Source organism: Heterodontus francisci, chromosome 13 (genome assembly GCF_036365525.1).
Source record: "Heterodontus francisci isolate sHetFra1 chromosome 13, sHetFra1.hap1, whole genome shotgun sequence".
Classification (NCBI taxonomy): Eukaryota; Metazoa; Chordata; class Chondrichthyes; order Heterodontiformes; family Heterodontidae; genus Heterodontus; species Heterodontus francisci.
In genome coordinates this window covers 110,829,306-110,857,135 of record NC_090383.1, presented here as the reverse complement: position 1 = coordinate 110,857,135, position 27,830 = coordinate 110,829,306, and the positions used below count along the sequence as shown (strand labels likewise).

At 44.1% G+C, this 27,830-nt stretch overlaps 1 protein-coding gene across 5 annotated transcripts in view; it reads right to left on the bottom strand.

Moving 5' to 3' along the window:
* The window catches only part of smyd3 (SET and MYND domain containing 3), a 737,952-nt gene that overhangs the window by 28,386 nt on the left and 681,736 nt on the right, over positions 1–27,830 (bottom strand). For all 5 annotated transcript variants that reach the window (XM_068045419.1, XM_068045418.1, XM_068045420.1 and 2 more), the window contains one exon: positions 27,026–27,200. In XM_068045419.1, coding sequence (XP_067901520.1) covers positions 27,026–27,200 — 175 coding nt within the window. The remainder of the gene's footprint in view (positions 1–27,025; positions 27,201–27,830) is intronic.

The following is a 27,830-nucleotide window of genomic DNA, read 5'->3' as shown; positions in this document are numbered from 1 at the left end:
ACCTGAAACTCCTGGGTGGTCTCTGCATGATTTTAGTTGTAAGTGGTCATAAACCTTTAAAAACATTGGCTAGGCTTCAGTTGGAGTATCGTGCCCAATTTTAACTCTGCAAGTGGCAGGGTTTTGAGTGGGTTAAATTCTTGCCCATTGTGTTCGTCACCGCACTTTAGGAAGGAGGTCAAAGCCTTGGAGAGGGCGCAGAGGCGATTTACTAGAATGGTACCAGGGATAAGGAACTCCAGTTCAAATATGTGGAGAGACCTCAGAAGCTGGGTTTTATTTCCCTGAAGAACAGAGAAGGTTAAGAGGAGATTTGATAGAGGTGTTTGAAATCAAAAATAGTTTGATAGAGTAAATAAGGAGAAACTGCTTCCAGTGGCAGAAGGGTCGGTAACCAGAGGACACAGATTTACAGTGATTGGAAAAAGAACCAGAGACGACATGAGGAAACATTTTTACACAGCGAGTTGCAATCGGGAATGTGCTGCCTGACAGGACAGTGGAAGCAGATTCAATAATAACTTTCAAAAGGGAATTGGATAAATCCCTGAAGAGAAACCCTTTACAGGGTGATGGGGAAAGGGGAGGGGAGTGGGGATTAATTAGATAGCTCAGCAAAGAGCATGATGGGACTCCTTCTGTCCTGTAGCATTCTAAACTAGCAGATGAGCAGACTCCTGTATATGCATCTCACTTGCTTTCCCTAAATTGATCAACAAAGCTCCTCACGTGAAACCCAAGCAAACATTCATGGAATACACAGTAAATAGGAATGAGAATTGGCTCTCAAACAGAAGGTAATTCATAGAAACTGCTTGGGCTTCCAAAGGGGACCAAGTATTATTCTACATAGTCCATTCTGGGAGCCCTGTTAAAGTTTTCAAACAAAGCCATAAAAAGTGCAGGGGTTCAGTTCTGGAGGAATAGCAATGAAAAGCAGAGAGGTTATGTTGGACTTGTACAGAACCTTGGTTAGACCACACTTGGAGTACTATGCTCAGCTTTGGTCTCCATATTATAGAGGCACCGGAGAAGATGTGAAAGAGATTTACAAGAATGATTACAGAACTGAGAGGTTATACCTGTCAGAAAAGACTAACCAGGCTGGGCTCATTTGTCTGGAAAGCAGAAGGCTGTGGGGTGACCTAATAGAGGTGCTTAAAATGATAAAGGAGTTTGATAGGGTAGATACAGAGAAGATGTTTCCACGTGTGATGGGAGTCCAAAACTAGGGGATCATAAATACAAGAGAGTCACTAACAAATCCAATAAGGAGTTCAGGGGAAACTTATTTACCCAGGGAGTGGTTAGATGGTGGAATTTAATACCACAAGGAGTTGTTGGAGCAAACAGCAAAGATGCATTCAAGGGGAAGTTAGGTAAGTACATTAGGGAGAAAGGAACAGAAGGTTATGCTGAGAGGGTGAGATGAAGAGGAGTGGGTGGAGGCTCGCATGGAGTGGAAAGACCAGACAGACTGGCTGGGCTGAATGGCTGTTCCTATGCTGAGAGCAGGATGTAATGGCTGAATTATTCTAACCTGTAATGGACTCAATTTTTCTAACTGTTAACTGGCTGAATTTCTCTAACTTGTAATGGGCTAATTTTCTCATGAAACACAAGAAACTGCTGCAAACGCCAGGAGGGGGGAAAAACATAGATACTCTATCAGAATGACAAGAAAACACAGGGAAACTAATGTAGTGCCCCGTGGCTTGTTCCTGTATGGATCAGTCTCTTTATACAAGTCAGAGCCAGCCATTCATTTTGCAGAGGTATCCAACACAAGGTCACTATTGCATATTTTTGTTTCTATATCCCCAAACATGCTTGAGGTGATGACAGATTAATGCTGTGCTTTATCGAGGTCTGCGTTCCGTTGTTTCTATGTGCTGGCTTCGTAAAAATGAAGACATGTTTTTGACAGTGACCGACTACATGGTTGTATCTGTTTGTGTTATGCTGGGTCTCGGCCCTGGGATATCTTCCCTACGTGAAGGAAAAAACCTGTTAATGCCATTCTAATAACCACTGCCAAAGCCAAAAGCATAGGACCCAATTTTAACTCTGTGAAAGTGGCTGCGTTTTGAATGGGTTAGGCTTTGCTGTTCCTTTATCACCTCTCTTCCATTTTAAAATAATTGAAGATGTTCTTTCAAAACAGGAGCTGTTCTAGGCTGTACTGATGTAGCAAACATGGCTTCTATGGCTCTCCACAGTAAACATGCCATTAAGTTAGAAACTCAAACTGTATGACTGGTCTTTAACTGTGATCTCAAGCCTCTGGAGTGGGTTTTGAACCTACAACTTTCTGACCCACATGTGAGAGTGCTGCCCACTGAGCCACAGTCGCACCAAGTGCACTCACGGTGAATTGGCAACTGCTCTTACACCACGTCCGATTTTCCGTTTGTGTGGATTGCGTGAAACGATTCACTCTGAGTACACTTTACTCTATGATGGTGTCAGCTGTGGCCCAGCGGGTCGCGCTCCTGCTGCCGAGTCAGAAGGTTGTGGGTTCAATTCCCAGGCTAGCCACTTGAGCACATAATCTGGGCTGACACTCCTGGTGCAGTACTGAGGGAGTGCTGCACTGTCAGAGATGCCGTATCCTGCCATTCTGTGGCATGTCAAAACTTAATAGGCACATTTTCAAAAAAGGTTGCAGTACGAATACTTACTGCAACAGCACAGGAAGAAGATTGCATTTAGATAGCGCCTTTCACAACCCGAGGACATTCCAAAGCCTTTTTAAAGTGTTGTAATGTAGGAAACATGACATCCGATTTGTACACAGCAAGCTCCCACACATCAGCAATGTGATAATGACCAGATTATCTGTTTTCAGCAATGCTGATTGAGGGATAAATATTGGTGAGGACATGGGTGAGAGATCCCCTGTTCTTCTTCAAAACATGCCACAGGATCTTTTACACCTCATCTGAAAGACTAGTGAGATATTAAACAGGCCCACATTTATTTGTGGGAGTATCATCATAAAGGGTCAGAGACAGGCCACTCAACCCACGGTTTAAATAGGACATCAGTATGACTGCAGAACCATACACTTGACTGAAAATTACCCTCATCGTTACTATACATCTAAATAGTGCAGCCTTTCACTTAACAAAACAATAGTGCCTGAAAAAAAAAATTAAAGATTTTTGTTCTGTACAGTGCTCAAAGGATTAATTAAATGCTTGACTTGACACCCCTGGTATAGATAATAACAACATTCACAGACAAGAAAGTAGAGAAAGCAATTAAGAGGAGAGTTTCCAAGAATTTGTTCTCGCTCCTTGGTAGGTTTGGCCTAAAATTGACCAAAATGATCTGAAGAAATACATTCTAACTCAGTTCATACACCTCCAGCAGTGTCAGAAAGGCATACTGCTTAAATAAAAGTAGCTGAGATTTTATCACTTAATGACTACCCTTGAATTGATAATTATACTTAATGGACAGCCGTCACCATTACTGTGGAAGAAGAGGAGACATGACAAGTTTTATTTCAATGTTCTTTTCAGGACAGTGCTGGGTTTTGATGATTACGCCATATCTTTGCTGAGGCTTGTTTCAGTTGCTCGCCAAACACTTTTTGACAGGTTGACAGTGCCCCTATAAAACATGGCTGCATTTACCTGAACGTATTATTGTACATCTCTCCCAAGCCCACATTCTCAGACATATGGAAGTGGTTTAAAACCTGGAAAGAATTGCAGGATTCCCAAAACACTGATACAAGTCCAGGAGTACTGTAATAAAAGAGCATTTTGACTTGTTTGTCTCGATGTTTTCAATATGGGCCCAGTTGAGACTGGAAGGGTCAGTGGTAGGGTCTCGACAGATTGAAATAAAAAGGTGTCACCTCCACCCAATCTTCAGGTATAGAATTCAACGGGGTAGATCTTGACTTTGCCTGATGGTATAAAATGGGCATTAATGAACTGGCAGCCCATTTAACATCTCCTCAGATTTCAATTTCCATTGACATCAATGGATAGCCAACTTGCTAGCATCTGTTTTACTCTGTCACACAAAGTCAAAATCTATCCCGACGGGCAGAGAACACAGTAATGGTAGTGTTGGCAAACCTCTCTTTCCTCCTTTAAGATGCTCCTTAAAACCTATCTTTGTCCAAGCATTAATATTTCTTTATGTGGCTCAGTGCCAAATTTTGGCTGATAAAATATAAACATATAAATATACATCTCTGAAATTAATTAAATACTGGGAAGACTGAAGTCATTGTCTTCGGTCCCCACTCCAGACTCCGCTCCCTCGCCACCAACTCCATCTCTCTCTCTCTCTCTCTAACAAATGTGTGAAGCTGAACCAGACTGTTTGCAACCTTGGTGTCATATTTGATCCCGAGATGTGCTTCCGACCACATATTCGCGACATCACTAAGACACCTATTTCCACCTCCGTAACATTGTCCCTGCCTCAGCTCATCTGCTGCTGAAACCCTCATTCATACCTTTGTTAACTCCAGACTTAACTATTCCAATTCACTCCTGGCCGGCCATTCACTAGTTGAATATCTGCCCTGCTATCTCTTTATGTGGTTCGGTGTCAACTTGTGATTTTTAATGCTCCTGTGAAGTGCCTTGGGATGTTTTTCACCATGTTAAAAGCACTGTATAAATGCAAGTCACTGCTATTGTTCAAGGGAAGGAGGCAATTAAAGGGAATATAGAGTATAGGAAAGCAATACATGAAGCCAAAGGCAGAATGGCGAGGTGACTATTAAGTGAAAGGTAAAATCCAAAGGAAGGATACCCACTGCACAGCCATGAGTCTACATGCGTCATTAAACAGCAGCAAATCACAAGTGCTTTGTATCTATCAGTAAATAGGTCATAATGGAAATAAACTCTTCGCATTAATATTAAACTATCTATCTAAAGTGGGAAGTCAGCAGTTATCAAAAGTAAGAGCCATAAGGAAGCCAATGAAGTAACTCCTAATTCATCGTGAAATGCTCTCTAAGTGAAGGACAATACCGGGAATAAAACATACATAAAAGAGATGTCAGAAAGTTACAACAAAATGTTCAAACTTACCTATAAAGCTGTTGTATCTGTATCTGTAATGTTTTAACAGCATTTTCCATCTGAGGCTCACTTCACTCTGAGAATCCCAAGGCGTGACTGAACTCAGCCAACCCAATGAAGAGGCTCAACTCAACAACGATGATATTGAAATGACAACACAAAACAGGCCATTCAGCCCAAGTACTATGTGTTAGTGTTTATCCTTCACATAAGCAGTAGTCCTAATCCCACATTCCCACCCTGTTCGCATTATCCATCTTTCCTTCAACCATCTATCTAACCTATTCTTAAATATTGACGTGGTCTCTCCTTCAATCACTAACTCTGGTAGCATATTTCATTTCCTCACAACTCTCTGTGTAAAAAATGTTCTCTGGCTCTCTGACCTAAATTGTTTACACTCAATCCTAAGTGCAGTACTGAGGGAGTGCTGCATTGTCAGACTTGCCGTCTTTCAGATGAGATATTAATCTGAGGGCTCAAATGCCCTCTTAAGTAGATGTAAAATTTTTTAGGGCACAATTCTAAGAGAATTAGGGGTTTCTCCCAATATCCTGGCCAACATTTATTGCCTCGACTAAAATCACTAAAAAAACAGATTATCTGGTCTTTTATTTTTGGGACCTTGCCATGCACAAAATGGCTGCCACACTTTCCTACATACAAGTGACGATGGTTATATAGCACCTTGGTACATCCTGAGATTGTGAAAGGCTCTATTTAAATTCAATTTTTTTATTTTTTTATTCTATTTCCTCTCACTTTAGATCCCTCAATCACTGAAAACAGTTTGTACTTCCAAGGTGTATAAACATCACTCTCTGTAAGTAATCTGTGCACTACAACACCCAGAAATCAGCCTGAGTCAGTCTCCTTTCTGAGTGCAATCAACCAAATCTGGAGGTGGGTGGTACATAACATAACAGGAATTTTTTGTGATTGACATCAAGACTGACCATTTGGAGAACATATACCATCTAGTGATGGAAAAGTAGTTACAACAGGAAGCTATTACATTACAAAACTCATGACACTGTGAAAACGTACATCATTGACTGTTAAGCGCGTTGGGAAGTCCTGTGGATGTGAAAAGCGCTATTTAAATGCAAGTTCTTTCTAAGCAGTTATTTATCTAGTAAAGGTAAATGAATGGCGGTGGCATCGGTTGTTCCGATCATTCCATCCACTGATGGCCTGATTTTGACATCGATGCAAAGTGATTGTCAACATTGCTGAGCTTTAGGAAGTAACTCTAGGTGAAAGCTTATAAATAGCGAGCTCCCAATGCAATCGACAACTCACTCAGCGGAATATGAAGAAAGTACGCAAGCTATTGTCAATAGTCCAGTAATGGCAAGAGCTCAGTTGCACATTGACCAGCTTGGTTTCCTGCATCTGAAGCAATAATCAGATCTAATACAAGCAAATAATGGCTCCCAAGGTCTGCGTTACCAACTCTGGTTGGACATATTCCTGGAGGTTTAATCACATAACCTCCCGCCACCAACTTCCCCACCCAGTCAAACAGACATTCCCCCCATCTCCAATAATGTTACAACTAATAAAGTATTCTAAGAAATTGGAAGGAAAAATCATAATTCTGTTTAACACCTCGATGATTTTCCTGCTGTGGTTCAGTTGGTAGCACACTCACCTGGGTCACAAAGTTCCGGGCTCAAGTCCCACTCCAGGACTTCAGCACAAAAATCAAGGCAACTCCAGTGCAGTACTGAGGGAGTGCTGCACTGTCAGAGGTGCTGTCTTTTAGATGAGACATTAAACCGAGGCCCCATCGGCTTTCTCGGGTGGATGTAAAAGATCCCATAGCGCTATTTCGAAGAGAAGGGAGGGGAGTTCTCCCCGGTGTCCTGGTCAATATTTACCCCTCAATCAACATTATAGATTATAGTCATTATCACATTGCTGTTTGTGGGAGTTTGCTGTGCGCAAATTGGTGGCTGTATTTCCTGCATTACACCAGTGACTACACTTCAAAAAGTATTTCATTGGCTGTAAAGCGCTCTGAGATGTCCGGTGGTCCCGAAAGACGCTATATAAATGCACATCTTTTTTTCTTTGCCTGGGTTGCTCTTAGTGGTGTCCTGGAGCTTCGTCTTCAATTCCTAGGAGACTCTAGGACGAACTTGGAGGGTTGGTGACTATATCCAAGGTTAACGTTATGATGAGGGTGGAGAGTATTCTCAGAGGTGTCAAGGTCATCATTTAAAATTTAAACTGCCACTGTGATTTTATGTAACACTTACTTAATTAGCCACATAAGTTTAAACCACAGTTAAAGCATGTGAGGAGGGTAAAAGTACACAACCGCTTGTAAAAGGTGCCCTGGGCTTTATTTACAGCTAGCATCCAACTGGGAATATTACTGTCATTACAGAATCAGTGCGTGAAGCAGCAGAGCGACAGCACCATGACCTACAGGGTCATGAAATGCTTCACAGATTGATGATTAGATATGACTGAGGAAAGCTGAAGGGCTGCCCAGAATATAGAGGAAACGCGGTCATTGTTCTGAATCCATAAACACTCTCAGTCAGCCGAACAGTGAACTTTGGCGTAACTTTTTGTACATGGCAATGATCAGGCCTCTTGTGAGTGCCTGCATGCTTTGCTTGGTCGACCGTGCATGGGTGGCTCTTGTGCCGGGCTCTGAGGTTTTTAGTACGGGTCTACCTCATGCAAACCCAACCCTGATTCTCATTGCTTCTGGTCGCAATTACATCAGCTCTCAAATCTAGCAGACCGGAAGAAAGATGTGCATTTATATAGTGCCTTCTGTAATGAGAAGCTGTAACTTCTCCCTGTTAACTGTAGAAAGGTAGCTTTTAGAGCAGTTTTCCCTGTGGTATTCAATCTTAGATTCTGTCTTCTCACCACAGCTGCCACCATGCAATGAGTTCTTTTTATGTTGTCTGATGCAACATAAATGAGATGCATGGAGTCCAGGTTGTTGATGATCTCAAACAGGTTTATTACAGCTAACTATTATATACAGTAGAGCTAACTATTTACAGAACTTGCCTCTAGGTGTTACAGTTACAAAGTGACTCTGGCTCTGAGTCACATGACTATGTCCTGGCACTTAGCTTATTAGCATACTAAGATTTCAAAGTGACACCATTCTTAAAGACATTTCCACAACACTTTCCACCACTTCAGGACATCCCAAAGCACTTCAAAGCCAATGAAATACAACTGAAGTGTAGTCACTGCTGTAATGTAAGAAACATTAATAGAGGAGACACGTCTGGGTTCAAAAGTTACAGCGACAGGTGGAAAAAGTTACCACCCAGCCCTGGCAGCGGCAAGTATTAAAGAAAAACTTGCATTTATATAGCACCTTTCCCGACCTCAGGACATCCCAAAGCACTTAACAGCCAATGAAGTACAATTAAAGGTTTTAGATTTTTTATATATTATCTGCTGCTTTGTTTCCATTTTTTTCATATGCTACCCAACTTGTCCAGGTTGAGTTATCTCAGACGGTTGCTGTATACCAACTGGAGACTAATAACAGGATGGCACTGGATGAGAGACAATATATCCTTTCACTTCTGGCACCTGGGCTCCAATCCAAGTTGTCGAGACAAAAAGGTCTCAATTTTCTATTGGCCGAAATGAGTTTGGTCAACCTCAACCCAGCTCTTCCAGCTGTGGATCCCAGAGTCAAAACTGTCGAGTAAGGAAATTATGGTGAACCTTTAAAAATCCCTGGTTCGGCCTCAACTGGAGTATTGTGCCCAATTCTGCCTTGCACCGTCATCCCTTTTGCCTCATTGAATCTCTCCTACCTTTTACTCTATCCCAGAACTTCCCTTTTGTTCTTTCCTTCCGCTGCACTTGCTTGAACTCTGTTACATCTCTAACTTCTTCCAGTCTGATGAAAGGTCATCGACCTGAAACATTAAATGTTTCCCTCTCACCACAAAAGCTGCCAGACCAGCTGAGTGTTTCCAGAATTTTGTTCTGTTATGATGTTCTGGGAAACAATGTGACACCAAAACGATGGTCAGTGCGCGATTCCATAAGAGTCGGGGGTAGGAGAGAAAACTATTTCTATTGTAAACAGTGGACCTCTGGTGTAGACTGCAGAACTTTCCAGACAGCATATTCAAAAAAAAAGCCAGACAGTCTGCTTGAAAACGGCATGGGTGGTAATCATACCTGGAAGCTTTTGACACTGGGTGCTAAATATCATCTCATTCTCCTACAATGACAGCCCTGATCCTCAATTTCAATTAAAATAATTTTAAAACCATGACCGTATCTAATGCTTTTTCTACATTCACTCTGGATAAGACAATATTTGTAACCGAAGCTGATTGACAGAGAGTGAATTACTCAGCAACAAGCCTCTGGGTGGACAGCAGTGAGACTATAGTGTCAGGAACATTCATTAAGCAGGAACATCACCACACAGCATGTTTGGAAATCCTCAAAAGCTATTCAATAATCTAAAACTTAATGTCGCTTCGGTAAAATGTAAATTCCTGGAAAATGGGTAACTTGCAGAGGAGTGTAATATTTGAGCCTATAATATGCCTATTCGTCACTGAGGATATTACCAGCTTGCATGGCTATCGTTTTCTAGGCGAGTTAATTCTCGGCCAAAATAACCAGTTTACAATATTTTCAGCATTATTCCCATTTGTTGTGGTCAGTGATAGATCCCAGAAAGCCAGTTCGTGAAGCATAGTACTGGAGCCAATCTTTGCTTAGTCTACCATTATTTACAGAGTGAAACATTGCAAGCATATACCTCCTAACTCAACCATATCACAGTTTCAGTAAATATCTCTTTATATGTGCTCAAGTGAAACCCCAATTAATGCACTCCACCAACATAGAATTAAACACAACTGATACACAAATAATAGTCAGACTCAATTTCTGTGTCAATATCCATCCAATCACTGATTAATATAGGGGCCAGTTTGATCATCTGTAATTGCAATGGATATCCATAATCAAACTGTAATCATACCAGCTCTCTGTACGATCATGGATAACCAGTAGTTATAGTTAACCAGTATAATTACTGTTTGGTTACAGTTAACCAGTATGATCACTACTGATAACTAGTATGATTCTGCTGTGATTACGAATATCCAATATGGTTACAGTTTGGTTACAGTTATGATAATGGAAAATTAATATGATTATGGTTTTGATCACTGATTTTCCAGATAACCATTACAGGTACGGAGGAGGGGGGGGACGTGGGGAGGTGGGGAGAGTGAAGGAGTGGGGGGAACGGAGGAGTGGTGGGGAGTGCAAGGGAGAGGGAGGAGTCTCTAATCCTGCACAAGATATCTGTTAGATACAGGACAAGAGGGGCTAAACTCTGTTGAGACATAAGACAATGTCAGGCTGAATTCCTTTAAGATACATGACAACACACAGACTTGAGTCAAAGACATAGCGGATGGTGGGGGGGAGGTGGGGGAGAGAAAGAAAGTGAATGTGTGTGTGCGTTCACGTGTTGTGCTGGGGGTGCGGAGCATGCAAAGAAACCACTTTCATTTCGCACATCACTGGCAGCACAAGTCAACTGGGGAGGTTATCAACTGGATGACTTCACATCACAGAACAGATCCTCTAAACAACCTCCTCTCTTTAGTGAAAGAAAATTTAAACTGATCCATCACTGCTCCTTCCAGTACTACTGTACTCTCTATCCCTAGGTCCTGTAAATAAAAGAGAGGATGACAGTGCTAGTTCTAACTACTATTATGAAATTGAGTAATTATTTATACACTGGTTTGCACAAGAACAGCCATGAGTAACTTAAACATTTACACCGTGCTAGATTAACAGAAGGAAGCAAACAAGACAGAACGCCGGAAAAGGTTCCAATAAATACACTCTCATGGCAGAAAAAAAGTGAAATCTTAAGCCAAAAGCCCAAAGCTCAGCCAACCCCTGCTCTCCAGATACCCGCTGTGTTAGAGAGCATGAGTCAATGTCACGAGGACGGGCTTGCTAAGCAAGCCAGGCCACAAATATGTAGCCAAATCTGGAAAGCTGGCTCAAACCCTGTCTCATCATGGTATCATCAGCCTTTATCGAGTCATCACAAGAGCTTTCCAATTATACAGCAAGCAAAACTAGTTTAAAAAATGAACCACAGAAAGGCATCACTTTAGAAGCATACTCTGACCTTATTAAGGAGACGGCATCAAAGGCAAATATTTTAGATTCATTGGATTTCCAGTAATTCAGACCCCTTTATTGTCAATTAATGTCTCCGACTTAACTCTGTGTCTACCAACTTACAGACTATTTGAACTTACCTGCAGTACTTCTTGGATAAGTACACTGCACTCAATGGAGTTTTCTTAAGGCCTGAAAAGCCTGACTATTACTGACTGCCCATGTAAACGGTGACATGAACTTCTGAGTGAGGCTGAACTAAAGGAGCAGAATTTGTTAAACCGCTTGACCGCTATGGGGAAGGCCCCGCAGTAACGTTGCGGAATCTGCAATGCTGAGAACTTAAAACAGGTTTTTGTAGCAGGAGAAGTGAACACGTCCACACCCACCGTGCCCCCACCCCCACCCTCCACCATTCTGTTCATGTCCACTGAGACACGCGGCCTTGCAGGGCCACAGCATCCCTCGGGCCGGCAGCTCAGTAGTATTGGCAGCGCACTGGGAGCAGGGCCCACTGCTGGTACTACGCCAGGCCTGACACCAGGCCCAGCGCTGGTGCCCCAGAGCTCAGATGAGTGTGGCGGGGTCACCAGGGCCATCCGGTAAGCCTTGGTGTTTGGGGAGGGGGCTGAGGAGAGGGCGGTCATTGAGGGCGGAGGGGGTGGGGGTGGTTACTGGAGAGGCAGCCTTTGTCGTGAGCCACAGCCCGCACGGAGGCTGCCTCATTTCACCAGCCGACCTCCTCACGCTGGTGTAATTCCAGCAGGGGTGGGAAGAGGCCCCTAAGTGGCTATTAATTGGCCACGCAAGGCCTCCATTGGCCTCTGAGCGGGAAGGCCATCCTCAGCCATTCCCGCCCGCCACTTCATTGCAGGGTGACAGGAAGGTGACGGGCCCTCCGCCCCCCCCCCCCCCCCTCCACCTCCATCGTTATTCTACGGGTCACCCTGCGTCCCGGCCTCTCTCCATTGGGCCCATTAAATTCCACCCCATGTGTGCAAGTTGTTGTGGAGGCATGACACCAGTACAGGTACCAGTACAAGTAGCTGTTGTGGTGGTCACAGTGGCGGAGAGGAGGGACAATCAGATATCAGTGCACAGCAATTTATGAAAATGGTAACCATTATATTTTTTTGATTATCAGATAGTTGGCAGAAGATTCTAGGTATATTGCAATTGAGGAATGACATTTACACTTTGAATTCATACTAATGAACATTTCTCAACAAACAACAAAACACTTAGAGCACTTCCCCAGGGAGTCAGCCCCCTTAATGAGTTAATACATTATAAAAGCTTTAAGAACCTTGCTTGGGGGCAAGGGTCAGACCTGTGCCAGTGTGACAAGACACTTTGCTGATGATTACAATCATTACAGCAATGAGGAATTAAATGAGAAAATTTGACAAAATAGTATATATTTTTTTATAATTGTTGAGATATCATTAAAAGGCTGGCCCATGTTGTATTAACATCTTAACTTGTCAGATCTGGAAAGCATAATTCATCTGGGAAATCAGTACAATGCAATTAGGCAAATTATTTCTTCAAATGTACTTATTCAGGCAAACGTATCACATTACTAATTATTTGGCTGCAGCTCATCCAAACGCAGCAGAGAGGATTATACATGCAAGTTTATCAGTTACCAGTTTTCCAAACCCTCTCCCTTCTCCCTATCAGCTCCGTGTACTTGGGCTACTGACCAATCTCTCGGAACACAAAGTTGCTGCTTGCTTCTTTTCAATGTGTCACTGTGCAAGTCTAGAGCAAAGCTCCATTGACAGTTTCTGCAAGCAGGCCCTTTCTGTCGTTTAAACAAAAAAGTTTTTTCTTGATAATAAAAAGCTCCCAATGAAAATGAACCACTAACCAAGTGGAGGCGCTGACCCTCACCAGATGTGCAAGTCTAACTGTGGAGATGTTGGGGGGTACTTTTAACCTAACTGGCTGAGGGGGAAAGCCATGGGATTGGGTGGAACTTCAGTTTTGCACCCATTCAATATGACTCTCCGTTGCATGGATTGAGAATTGGTTAACAGACAGGAAACAAAGAGTAGGAATAAACAGGTCTTTTTCTGGGTGGCAGTCAGTGACGAGTGGGGTACCGCAGGGATCAGCGCTTGGGCCCCAGCTATTCACAATATATATTAATGACTTGGGTGAGGGAACTAAATGTAACATTTCCAAGTTTGCAAACAACACAAAGCTAGGGGGGGACATGAGCTGTGAGGAGGATGCAAAGAGGCTGCAAGGTGATTTGGACAAGTTTGGTGAGTGGGCAAATGCATGGCAGATGCAGTATAATGTGGATAAATGTGAGGTTATCCACTTTGGTTGTAAAAACAGAAAGGCAGATTATTATCTGAATGGTGATGGACTGGGAAAGGGGGAGTTGCAACGAGACCTGGGTGTCCTTGTACGCCAGTCGCTGAAAGCAAGCATTCAGGTGCAGCAAGCAATTCGGAAGGCAAATAGTACGTTGGCCTTCATTGCAAGAGGATGAGAGTACAGGAGCAAGGATGTCTTACTGCAGTTATACAAGGCCTTGGCGAGACCACATCTGGAGCATTGTGTGCAGTTTTGGTTGCCTTATCTGAGGAAGGATGTTCTTGCCATGGAGGGAGTGCAAAGATTTACTAGGCTGATTCCTGGGATGACAGGATTGATGTATGAGGAGAGATTGGGTCGACTAGACCTATATTCATTAGAGTTTAGAAGAATGAGCGGGGATCTCATAGAAATCTATAAAATTCTAACAGGACTAGACAGGCTAGATGCAAGGAGGATGTTCCCAATGGCTGGGGAGTCCAGAACCAGGGGTCACAGTCTCAGGATACTGGGTATGCCATTTAAATCTGAAATGAGGAGAAATTTCTTCACCCAGAGGGTGGTGAACCTGTGGAATTCTCTACCGCAGAAGGCAGTGGAGGCCAAGTCATTAAATATATTCAAGAAGGAGATAGATATATTTCTTAACGCCAAAGGGATCAAGGGATATTGGGAGAAAGCGGGAGCAGGGTACTGAATTAGACGATCAGCCATGATCTTTTTTGAATGGTGGGGCAGGCCCGAAGGGCCAAATGGCCAACTCCTGCTCTTATTTTCTATGTTTCTATTGACTTCAATGTTAGCAGGTATGGTTAAAATTGCCCCCACAGTGTGTTTTCATCTGCACTTCATCTGAGTTTTGATGAAAGGTCACTTGCTTCTCTCTCCACAGATGCTGCCAGACCTGCTGAGTTTTTCCTGCACTTTCTATTTTTATTTCAAATTTCCAGCATCCTCAGTATTTTGCTTTTATTTTTGTGTTTTCATCTACATTTTGTTCTGAGTGAAGGGTGACAGAAGGATTAAACACCATAGGCAGGACTTTCCTGCGGGCTTCAGGACCCCCATTGCCAAGCTCAAATGGGGGGGAGGGGTCAGAAGCCCACACTGGGCTGGAACTTGTTGGCTCCCTGGTGTTGAGATCCGCAGCAGGGTGGGGGTGATCTGAAGATGGGTCTGGAAGAGGCCCGCCATGGACCTCGGCATCAGGGGGGCCCTGACCGATCCTCCCGGCGGCAGCAAGGCTCCGTGGTGCCCCCACCCCTCCCCCCCCCCCCCGTCGCTGGGCAACGAGACCTGAATTTAAATATTCAAATTGATAAAATGAATACATTTAAATGGACACTCCCGCACTCGCTATTCCCCATCTGGGGAAAGGCAGTGTGACACTGGTGGGGAGGGGGGAGGAGTCAATATTATCTGTTTTGGGGAGGGGAGGAAGGCGGAGTCAAATAAACATAATGGGTGTAGGGGATGTTGGGAAGGGATGAACTCTAAACTTTGTGCAGTCTGGCAGGGCGAAGGTCACATTTACAAGGCTTTGGGGGGGGAGGGCAAGTAATTAATGTAAATGTTATTGGGGGGTGGGAAAGGGGCGTTAGAAATTTATTGTATTTATTGGGAGGAATACTTCTTTAAAAATTTAAAGATGGCGCCAGTGCACAGGCAGCTGACACCATTGCTGTGGACTGACAGCCGCTTCCTCCACGTGATTGTGGGGGGGGGGGGGGGGTGGAGACGCCCCGGCTATTTAAATGAACCGCTGCTCGGGAGATCGCGGAGGCTCTTCGGCTCTGCAATCCCCCGCTGCCTGTGGCAATGAGGAGGCCGACTGGAAAATCCCAGCCGGCATCCAACCACAGGCCTCAATAGGCCTTTAATTAGTTCAATTAGCTGGCAGCTGCTTGTGGGCGGATTGCCCTGTCGCACACCCCATCCTGCCTCTGGGACAATGGCCGAAGGGCAGGGTGGAGCTGGGGAACCAGCAAGCCAGCCGGTGACGCACTATTTAATGTCTGTCCCCCCCACCTTTCCCAGCCCCATGCAAAAAATCCTGCCCCATGTTTTTATGGTAACCGAGATACGGAGCTAATATATTACCCCTGATCTGGAAGACAATTGCCTGGGTTAATTTTTCTTTCAATAAAGTGCTCTGCGTTCTAAATTATATCTAATGGGGCCCAAGCTGAACATCACAGGATTTCTCCCAATTCTGGCATCAGAAATCTGCAATGAAATATAGGAAGTACCATTCACAGAGGCACACGCACAAAATTGACTGCTCCAGACACTAGTCATGATATTTAATTAATAAGACGGGGGTTGGACCTTCAGAACGCAAGCAGCAGCAACAGTAATTCTATAAGGAGTTGATGGTTGAGATTTCTGAGCCTTACAGTAATATTGTTCAAAAGGCACTAATTTAAATGTGATAAAGGCTGCTTTCTAGTGAGAAATAGACAGCAAACACCAGTTAATAAGTGAAGGGGAGGAGAGAGTGAAGAAAACAGACAAACAGATGACAAAGACAGAGATAGAAAAAGAGAGAGATTGAGAGAGAAAGAGAGTGGGAGAAAGAGTGAGAGAAAGAGAGTGGAAGGGAGAGCAAGAGAGATTGTTGGAGAAAAAGAGCTGGTGAAAGAGTGAGAGAGAAAAAAAGTGAGAGAGAGAGTGAGAAGGAAAGAGAGCAAGAGACAAAGGGCTGGATTTTCCCTGCAGGGGTGGGAAACAGAAGCTGGGACTGTTTCTGGGTCCTGAACTCAACCCTGGGGGAAACAGTCACTCTTCGGGATTTTTACAGAGACTACCCCCCCTCAATTGCCATGGAAACAGGTTCCCTGTCCCATTAATGGCAGCAGGTGTGCTCTTGAAGCTGGAGGGCCAATCAAGGGCTTCCCCCACCCCACCCCACCCCCCACTCCCCCACCCTCGCATTTGCACCCTGCTCACTCCATCCCGCCGCTTCTCCGGACGGGGAGCAAGTGGCGGGAGGGAACAGTGAACAGACGGGCGCGGGATGGAACAGCGAGTAGGCAGGAGCAGAGAAGAGAAGCTGTGATTGAGACGCCAATTTCAGGATGGAGTGGGGAAGAGAAGTGGTGACTGAGGTGGTGATCACGGGAGGGAGCTGGATACTGTTGGGGGGTGTGGAGGCGGCAATCATGGCCATTGAGGGGTGAGGGGGTTTGGATTCAATTCATTTCTTTGTGTCAAATTGAGCGCCATCTTTATGACTGGCGACTGCCTGAGACGTCGCAATGACGTTTCAGTGGATGAGGCTGCATTTGTGCATGTGCCAGTACTGCGCCACCTAGTGGCTGCGTTGTCAGCAAACACAGCCAAATAGAACAGACATAGGGCTTTGGTGGGACCACACCTGGAGTACTGTGCACAGTTTTGGTCTGCTTACCTAAGGAAGGACATACTTGTCTTGGTGGGGATGGAACAAAGGTTCTTGATTGATCCCCGAGATGAGGGGGCTGTCCTTTGAGGATAGATTGAGTAGAATGGGCCGATATTTTCTGAAGTTTAGAGGAACGAGAGGCGATCTCATTGAAATCTATAAATTCGGCCGTTTCCTGTGGCTGGAGAGTCTAGAACTAGGTGGGTCACGGTCCCAGGAAAAGGGATCAATCAATTAGGGCTGAGATGAAGAGCAACTTCGTCACTCAGAGGGCTGTGGATGCTCAGTCATGGAGTATATTCAAGACTGAGATTGATAGATTTTTGGTCACTAAGGGAATCAAGAGATACAGGGATGGGGCAGGAAAGTGGAGTTGAGGTTAAAGTTCAGCCAAGCACAGCTGCAATTTCCCAGGATGCACTGAGAACACTGCTGCCCGGGCTTTGCGCACAATCGGGGATCTGGGTGCAAATTGTGAGCAAAATTGCGACAATCTTTAGCTTTTTTCTCAAGTTTCCTCTCAAACTCATTTGCATATCGTCAAGTGGAAAATCTGCCACGAGCCAGCACAAACAGCCAGCATTTTAAAATGTAATTTTTATAAAACTAAATTTTTTCATCAAAAAGCATTTCTCGATGTATTTAAGAGGGGGTTCCTTGATGCAGCTGAAAATGCGTTTATCACAAAAAATAAGCATTTTTAATCAGAGTGTTTAGTTGTGAGCAATCCAATTTTAAACACCTGAAAATGACTTTTAAAAATTATACAGAGTTTCATTGGTGTACAGTAGTCAGTTCCTTAGTAAATTAAAAAAAAATCATCTACAAAGGTGTCTGTTAGTGCCCTTGTGTTTTAAAAAAAAACTTCATTTTAAGAACCTCTGTGAAGGCCCATAAACAGGTGCAATTCGTGAAAACTCACCACGGCGATTCATTCAATCTAGGAGGAGTGGTCCATTTTGTGGGTGGGGCCACCTTCCAGCACGATGTTTTTCAAACCAGCGCAAAAAATCATGCAAATGCAATTTGCGTTGGGTGCAATGTGTGCTTGAAATTCCTTGATCTTTTGCAATACTCTGGATGATTTTGGCCAAACCTCCAGGCCTAGATCACTGAATCGCCTCCAATATCTCCTCCTTACAATAATGTGATGCTTGAGACCAGAAAACGTTTGATATTTCCAGGAATGTGTGTGTATCTGTGGGGCTGAATTTTACTAACAAACCGCAAATCGCAGCGCCTCGCTTTGAAGTCGGCGGCCTGCAGGTGGAATGCGCCATCGCTGAGCCCCCGGGATATTGTGGGGGCTCATTTAAATGGAGGGGGTGGAGGTGACCACCCCCGATGACATAGAGGGGGCAGCCGTTCTGTCCCCACCAATAGCGTCTGGTGCTACCGCGCAGGTGCCGGCGCCATTTTTAAAGGGATTCAAGCCATTCAGTGCTATTTAAATGTTTAAAGAGACAGGGTTGTTACCAAATTGAAATAAAATGTATTAACACTTACAATCCCCTCTCCTCCCCCCTCAATGAATAATCCGTTGATTTTTTTTTGTCCTATTCCCCCAAAACAGTGAGTTTTCACTCATGACCTACCCCCCGCCCTCGAACTTTATTCCCTTTGACCCGAAACCCCTTCCCACGATCCCCGCAACCAATTGGAGCGGTTTTCCCCCTTCCCCCCGCCCTCCCGCAATAAAATTTTCACTTCTCCCCCCCCTCCCCATCAGTGTCACGCCTCGGATCTCTGAACGGAGTTCTGAAGGCACGCAAGTTGTGGCTGGCAGCGGGAATATTGGCGTGGGACAGCCGTCGGGACTAGCTAAGTTAATTTGCATTTATTTAACTTTATTTTCATATTTAAATGAAGGCTCCACCACTTGGTGGGGGGGGGGGGGGGGTTGCTGCACCGAGACCTCGCCACCGCCGCCTGTAAAATACGGCGGGGCCTTCTCAGTGTCGGAGGTTGTGGTGGGCCTCTCCCGGAAGAATTTTCCTGGCCCCCCCCTGCCACGACCCCCGATGCCAAAGGCCTCATAAAATTCAGCCCTGTGTGTGTGTCTGTCTGTATGTGGGTGTGAGAGAGAGAGGTGGAGCCAGGGTACAGGAGCAGAAGGAGGAGAAATAGAATTTGAATGTCAAGTATCACCAGGGGAAAAGAAATTACATTTTTAGACAATCTCAGGGGTTTGAAATTACCTTATTGTATAGCACATGCAGGGCTTAATGAACACTTCAATGTCAAAAGTCAACTTATTAGAAGGAATGCCAACAGCCAGTAAATTCCTGAAGTGGCAAGGCGTGAGGCGTTTGATATTTTAAAATATTTTTGTTTCATTTCCCTCTGTTGTAACTCACTAAGGGCTGCTAACGGCTGGAAGCAAGTCAACAGAGAAAGCTGCCAACTGTAACACACTGAATTGACTGATCAAGGGAACAATAGTAGCATTGGTTTTGTCTCTGTTTAACCAGTCATTAAAGCTAAGCTGAGACCTTGGACATTAAGAAGAAAAAGACTTGCATTTCTATGGCACCGATCGCAACCTCAGGATATCCCAAAGCGCTTTACAGCCAATGAAGTACTTTTGAAGTGTAGTCACTGTTGTAATGTAGGAAACTTTCACAACAAGTTCCCATAAACAGCAATGTGATAATGTTTTTCTGATCATTGTTTGAGGGTTACATATTAGCCAGGATACTGGGGATATGTTCCATGCCCTTCTTAAAAATATTGCCATGGCAGCTTTGATGTCTACCCAAGAGAGCAGATGGGCCTCAGTTTAGCATCTCATAGAAAGATGGAGTCTCCAACAGTGCAGCCCTCCCTCAGTGCTGCGTTGGAGTATTAAGCTCAATGTTTGTGCTGAAGTCTCTGGAGTGGGACTTGAACCCAGAACCTGCTGACTCAGAGATGAGAGTTCTACCAACTGAGGCACAGCTGATACAACATCCATCTGACAGCATAAAAGGGATGTTTGGGAAAAGTTGGAAGCAGGCTAAACTATTCACCTTTTCTTTAAACGGTTGGTTCCAAACTGAGGATCCCAGATCCTAATGTAACTGGATTCGCGGGTCCCCGATGCCTCATTATGTGTTGGTTTATTAGTATATATGTTGATTTATTAGTATATGTGTTGGTTTATTAGTATATGTGTGGATTTATTAGTATATGTGTTGATTTATTCGTATATGGCAACAGAATAGTGAACTAATACCTATTGTTTTAATATTCTAGTGCTGGTTTCATTTGGATTGCTGACACTCTTGGGGTCATTTTAACCTAACCACCCTTTGCCCGACTGGAAATGGATGGGATCGCATCTGCCGTAGAATTTTACTTTCTATTACAGTTCAATCTATTTTTTGGGAATGAGGACAGCTGGACTCCCAGTATTTGCAGTGGGTCCCCTATATGGAAATTCCTGAAACCCACTGCATCAAATACATTTCACTTATGTTCACAGGAAAAATGCGAAGGAATGATTCATTTTAACTTGGCATTTGTGCATTGTTTGTGATAGCAGCTAAGAAAATAAGGACATGAGAGCAATGTCAGCTTCCAGTCAAAGATGATTGCATGTCCATATGAGATCAGAGATGTAAAAAAAAACCTTACTGACTTGAAACAGTCTATTTGATTCCCCATCTCAATTTTCATTGCGGATATTACAAAAATTATGTACAATTGATTTATATATATCGATATATATAATATATAAATTATATAAAATTGAGGGGCTTGTGTTAGAGGCAATATGTCTGTCCTCTTGAACATCAATGATTTTAATCACTCCACCATTGGCCGTCGTGCTTTCAGCTGCCTTTAGGTCCTAGGCTCGGGAATTTCCTCCCTAAACCTCTCCGACACTTTCCTCCTATAAGACACTCCTAAAACCTATCTCTTTGGCCAAGCTTTTTGTCGTTTGACCTAATGGGCTGAAATTTATAAGTCCTCCGGCGTTGGGGACCGTGGTGGGGGAGCCTGGAAAATTCTTCCGGCAGCGACCCGCCACGATCCCTGACAAGGAGAAGACCCTGCTGCATCTTACCAGCGGCAGCAAGGCCTCGGTGCAGCGAGCGGCAGGGCCTTCATTTCAATATGTTAATGAAGGTTAATGCATGCAGATTAACTTACCTTGTCCCGGCGGCCGTCCTATGCCAATATTCTGGCCACCGGCCGTAACTCCCTGGTTGGGGGGGGGGGGGGGGTGGTTGGGGGGGTCGAGGTGAAATTATCAGTGCGGTTGGCAGTGGTGGAGGAAGTGGGGAAAACACTTATTATTGGCTGTTGGGATGGCGGGAAGGGGTTGAAGGGCAAATGTTACGAGGTTGGGAATAAAGTTACTTTTGGTGATACTTTTGGGGGTGAGGGGGTGGGAAAGGGCCTCCAGCTTTCATTTAATTTTTTCAACGCAAGTCACCATCATTATTACTTTAAAAATTCAAATCTCATCGAAAGGCTTGAAGCCTTTTAAAAATGGCGCCGGCGCCTGCACGGTGGCACCGGACACCATTGGCGGGGACGGAGCAGCTGCCCCCTCTTCATCACTGGAGGCAGCTGCACCGCCCCATCCATTTAAATGAGCCCCCACGATAAATATCACGGGGGGGGGGGAGATCAGCGACAACGCAACTGCACGGGAAAACCAGCGAGATTGGAGCGCGCCACCGCGTTCTGCAACGCACTCACAAAATTCAGCCCAATATCTCCTTATGTGACTCAGTGTCAAATTTTGTTCATTAACACTCCTGAAGTGCCGTGGGATGTTTTACTAAAAGCGCTACACAAATGCAGGTTGTTGCTGAAGATGAATCACTGGTTGTGATTAGTGTGCTTGTGTTTTTATCAACAACAACTTATATTTATAAAGCACCTTTAACATAATAAAATGCCCCAAGGCGCTTCATGGGAACATTATAAAACAAAATATGACACCAAGCCACATAAGGAGATATTAGGTCAGATGACCAAAAGCTTGGTCAAAGAGGTAGGTTTTAAGGAGTGTCTTAAAAGAGGAAAGTGAGGTAGAGAGGCGGAGAGATGTAGGGAGGGTATTCCAAAGTGCTCAGCCTTGGAAACTGAAGGCATGGCCACCAATGGTGGAAGGATTGATGTCAGGGATGCACAAGAGGCCAGAATTAGATGAACGCAGATATCTTGGAGGGTTGTGGGGTTGGAGGAGATTACACAGATAGGGAGGGGTGAGGCCATGGAGGGATTTGAAAACAAGGATGAGGATTTTCAAGATGTTGCTTGACCGGGAGCCAATGTAGGTAAGCAAGCACAGGGGATGACAGGGGAACAGGACTTGGTGTGAGTTAAGACACGGGCAGCAGTTTTGGATGCTCTCACGTTTACGGAGAAAAGAATGTGGGAGACCAGCCAGGAGTGTACTGGAATAGTGAAGTCTTGAGGTAACAAAGGCATGAACAAGGGTTTCAGCAGATTCGCTGAGACGGGGCAAAGTTGGATGATGTTATGAAGGTGGAAATAGGCGATCTTAGTAATGGCATATGCCATCTCGTCTCGGGGTCAAAGGTTAGCAAACAGACTGACTTAATCTCAGACTGCCGCCAGGGAGAGGAATGTTGTATGTGCTACGGCAATGCACGCTGAGGATGCTGTAATGGTGCCCATCGTGTCTGATTATCTTGTTTATCTCAGGCAGTTGCACCGTTGGGGTGAGAGGTCGAGAAGTTGCCCAACAGAATCTTGCTGCCTCCCGACAAACAGGAATGATATGTTCAATAGACATATTACCCTGGATTGCTTCAGTAAATCTCCGAATGGACAACTAGTGATCTAAACAGCAATGGGGACCTGAGAGTTGGTTACCTATCGTCTCCTTTGCTGAGGAGAATGAGCAACCTGTAGGGGGAATGTGGGAGATGGAAGGCCGAAAAATAAATTGGAAATGGAAAGAGGGAGAGAGGGGAACAGAAAGGAGATGGAAATGGCTTATGATACACACGAGACAAATAATAACTAACCAGGTGCAACTGCAGCTGAAAGATCACTCTTCATTACTTCTCTTCCTGGGCCATATTTATCCATTCCCTGTACATAAGCAACCTGCACTATGCAGGTTGTGGCAGCTGGTTTGTGTATGAGGACGAGTGTGAGTGTGAGTGTGAGTGTGTGTGTGTGTGTGTTATCACCCCCTTCATTGCTTGTTATTTTGCCGTATAACAGGCTGTGCTATGAAATGATAGGGTGCAGATGCATCACAACAAGAACTTGCATTTATATAGCCCCTTTAAAATAATAAAATGCCCCATGGCACTTTACAGGCACGTTATCAGACAACTGACACTGAGCCAAAGCAAGAAACATTAGGCCAGGTGACCAAAAGATTGATCAAAAGGGCCAGTTCCGAAGAAGGGTCACTGACCCGAAACGTTAACTCTGCTTCTCTTTCTACAGATGCTGCCAGACCTGCTGAGTGAATCCAGCATTTCTTGTTTTTGTTTCAGATTTCCAGCATCCGCAGTATTTTGCTTTTATTATATTGATCAAAAGGGAACGTTTCAAGGAGTGTCCTGTAGGAGAAGGGGGTGGAGAAGAGAAGTTTACATTCCTAACAATCAAATCTCAACCCATATCAACCCATCCAGAATTCCACTACAAGCCACCTGCATTCCGATTATTTATAATATTGTAGCTATGTAGTGGACAGTCACAAGGCCACACGATCTCCCCTGAATGTAGTATTCCAGCTACATATTGTGCATCTACATGAAATTTAGAATCAGTACAACAGTTACCCCCAACCCGGAACTCTCCCCATAGGAAGGAGGGAGCAAGATTCCCAAACCTAGTCCAAAGTTATCTTAGAATCATCGAAACTTAAAGCTCAGAAGGAGGCCATTCTCCCCGTCGTTCCTGCGCCAGCTTTGAAAGAGCAGTTGAGATTGGTCCCACAAGCTTGCTCTTTGTCCGTGACATCCTCAAGTGCCTGTTCAAATCCCTTTTAAAATGATTCATGGAATCCGCTTCCATCTCCTTTTCAGATAGAGTGTCTCAGTGATAGCTTTTCACCTCATCTCCCCTTCAGATCTTTTGCCAATGATTTTAAATCTACGACCTCTGGTTATTGACCCACTCGCCAGAGGCAACAGCCTTTCTTACAGTGTACAGTTTTGGTCTCCTTACCTTGCCTTAGAAAAGTACAACAAAGATTCACTAGACTGGTTCCTGAGATGAGGGGATTGTCCTATGAGGAGAGATTGAGTACAGTAGGCCAAAATTCCCTAGAGTTTAGAAGAATGAGAGGCGATCTCATTGAAATGTATAAAATTCTTAAGGACTTGACAGGGTAGATGCTGAGAGGATGTTTCCCCTGGCTGGGGAGTCAAAAACTAGGGGTCACGGTCTCAGAATAAGGGGTTTGTCATTTAGGGCTGAGATGCGCAGAAATTTCTTCACTCAAAGGATTGTGAATTTCCTACCTCAGAGGGCTGTGGATGCTCTGTCGTTGAGTATATTCAAAACAGAAATTGATAGATTTTTGGATACTATGGGAATGAAGGGATCTGGGGATAGTGCAGTAAAGTGCAGTTGAGGTAGAAGATCAGCCATGATCTTAGTGAACGGCAGAGCAAGCTCAAAAGGACGAATGGTCTACTCCTGCTCTGATTTCTTAAGTAATAATGTTCTTATGTTCTCTATCTACTTAGACAAAGAGACTGAGAGCAATGGATCCAGGTTTGCTAATGATGAAAAACTAGGCGGTAATGTAAACTATCAGGAGGACACAAAGAGGCTGCAAAGAGATATAAACAGGTTAGGTAAGCGGGTAACAAGGTTGCAGATGGAGCATAATGTGGGTAAGTGTGAGATTATCCTGTCTAATACTAAGAATAGAAATGCAGAATTCTTTTTTAAAGCGTGAAACTTGTAAATGTTGATGTTCAGAAGGACATAGGTATACTCAGACAAGGAACACAGAAAGTTAACATGCAGGTACAGCAGGCTATTAGGAAGGTAAATGGCCCGTTGACCTTTATTGCAAGGGGATTGGAGGACAAGAATAAGGAAGTCTTGCTACAATTGTACAGGGCTTTGGTGAGACTGCACCAGGAATACTGTGCACAGTTTTGGTCTCCTTATTTACAGAAGAATATATTTGCATTGGAGGCGGTACAGTGAAGGTTCACTAGATTGGTTCCTGAGATGAGAGGGTTGTCCTATGAGGAGAGGCTGAGTAACTTGGGCTTATGCTCTCTGGAGTTTAGAAGAATGAGAGGTGATCTCATTGAAACATACAAGATTCTGATGGAGCTTGACAGGGCTTGCCTGAGAGGTTGTTTCCCATGGCTGGGGAATCTAGAACAGACTCAAGATAGGTGGGGCGGAGGGGGGGGGGGGGGGGCGGTCAGTCATTTAGGACTGAGATGAGGGTTGTGAATCTTTGGAATTCTCTACCCCAGAGGGTTGTGGATGCTCCATGGTTGAGCATATTCAAGACTGGAATAGACAGATTTTTGGTCTCTCAGGGACTCAAAGGATAAGGAGAGTGGACGGGAAAGTGGAGTTAAGCTAGAAGATCAGCCATGATCATATTGAATGGCGGAGTAGGCTTGAAGGCCACATGGTCTACTCCTGCTCCTGTTTCTTATGTTCTTCTGTCATCTCTGGGCCTTCTCTTTTCCAAAGAGAACAGTTCTAATTTTTCCAATTTGTGCCTATAACTGAAGTCCCTCATCCCTGGTAAACCTCCTCAGTACCCTTTCGAAGGCCTATGGTTCGCAACTTTGCCAGCTCCAAAAGTGAAGAGGACACAGGTTGGATGGGGCTTGGGATGGAGTCTGGGTTTTAATTCGGAGACTTGCTTTGCCAATGGTATGAAAATTAATTGAAAATCTTAACAACCAATTTCTGCACATCATAAGGCACAGAAGGAAATGGGGGGGAAAAGAGATTTTTCAAAAAAATAGATATTTTAGATATTACCAGGTGACGCCTGCTCATTACCTGGACTGTCTGCTCACATGGGCAGGTATGACAGACAGAGAGCTAGCTGACTCAGGCCTCTTTTTTACACACTTCCTGGATTACAGAGAGCATCTGGCAAAGGGTGAGGCACAGAGTGGTTGTCACCTCAGCCTGTGAATTTGGCTGAGCAACAGTGTGTAGTAACACCATGTAGGGTGGATAGAAAGAAACTATTTCCTCTGGTGGGAGAGTCCAGAACAGGGAGGCAGAACCTGAACATTAGAGTTAGGTCATTCATGGGTGATGCCGGAAAGCACTTATTCACATCTGCAACTCACGGCCCCAAAAAACAGCTGAGGCAGGAGATCAAGTGAAAATTTCAAAACTGATAGATTTTTTTGTTCAGTAAGGTTATTAAGGATTACAGAACCAAGATGGGTAGATGGAGGTAAGATATAGTTGATCTAGGAGATTGGCATAGCAGGTTCAAGGGGCTGAATGGCCTACTTCTGTTGCAATGTAAAATAACTTCAAAAAGATATGCTGACACATTTGCCATTTGGGAAAGCCTCTGAAGAGTTAACTTGAATTAAAAGATTTCAGAGAAGTTCCTAGCACAGATTTTTCATCTAGTGATTATGTTAAAGATGTTATTCTCTGACAAGGTCACCCTGCAGCTACCCAACAGCAATGGTCAAGGAGAGCAGCACTGCAAGATGTGTATCGAGGGATAGCCATCACTATCAGGCAACTGGTAAATCAGATTTATGACTTAAAAGAGTGAGACAAGATTATAAAACTAATAAAATACATGGGCTGCATTTTTAATATGAGTGAGATTAATTGAAACAGGTTTCATTTTTAAATGATAATGGGCGAGTCCCAGATTTGGCAGGACTGGAAACAGTTAAGATGCAGGCACTCTCACTCAAACGCACATGCTTGGACAAACAAACACACAGATAACAAGCACACTCTCAGACAAATACACACATAGATTCTTGGACAATCACACACCCAGACAAATACACACATGCTCTCTCTCACATTCTCTCAAACATTCAGACACATGCAATCCTAGACTAATAAAGACAGAGAACGCAATTGCAATCGGAGTTTTGCCACTTACTGATAGGGATGCAGTGTCCTCACGCCATAACTCAAGGCGTCCTCCCAGCGGGCAAGGTGAATGCAGGCATCCAAGGCAGCGTCCAGCATCTTCAACAGATAGAGGTTAGTGTCTGGGAGGACATCTCGCTTCTTATCTATGAAAGCCTGGCACATGTCCACAATCTGTTCCCAGTCTGTTATTAACTTCAGTTAAGGAGTCAGGCAGGAAAATAAAACGAAAACCCAAATGATATTATTTTACAAAAGACAGCTGCTTTACACTGAATAAGGGCATCTGCTTTGCTCTGGAGGGCCTCATTACCCTGGCTAGTTTGTTCCGAATCAAATATTCAACACATAATATATCTCCAATTTAATTAGCTTTCTTAAAATATCACAACAGTGTGCTAGACAGTTCAAAGCAGGAGTCGTGGAGACTTGTTTTGTGTTGTGTGTTACCACATCTCCACTGCTATTACATTTTTTAATACATGAGGATATCTTGTTCCTCTGAAACTCCAAAAACACTGTCCTATACAGCCAACGCCAGACTTAGTGCTCAGCCTCCTACTCTAACTCTTTCTTTGCCCAGGGTCTCAAGACACTGGCATTACTTATCTTCTTTCGCCCCAAAATCTTGAGGCATTTAAAAACCAAACTTGGCATCACCTAGGAACTGTTATGCTAACTGGACTAACTCTGTTATGCCAAACAAACCCATCACTAAAATTCGTCTCTGTTCTGTGCCCTTAGTGCAACACAGTAATTCCACTTCATCTATATTTGGTTTTGGGATGTGAACAACACTGGCAAGGCAGTATTTC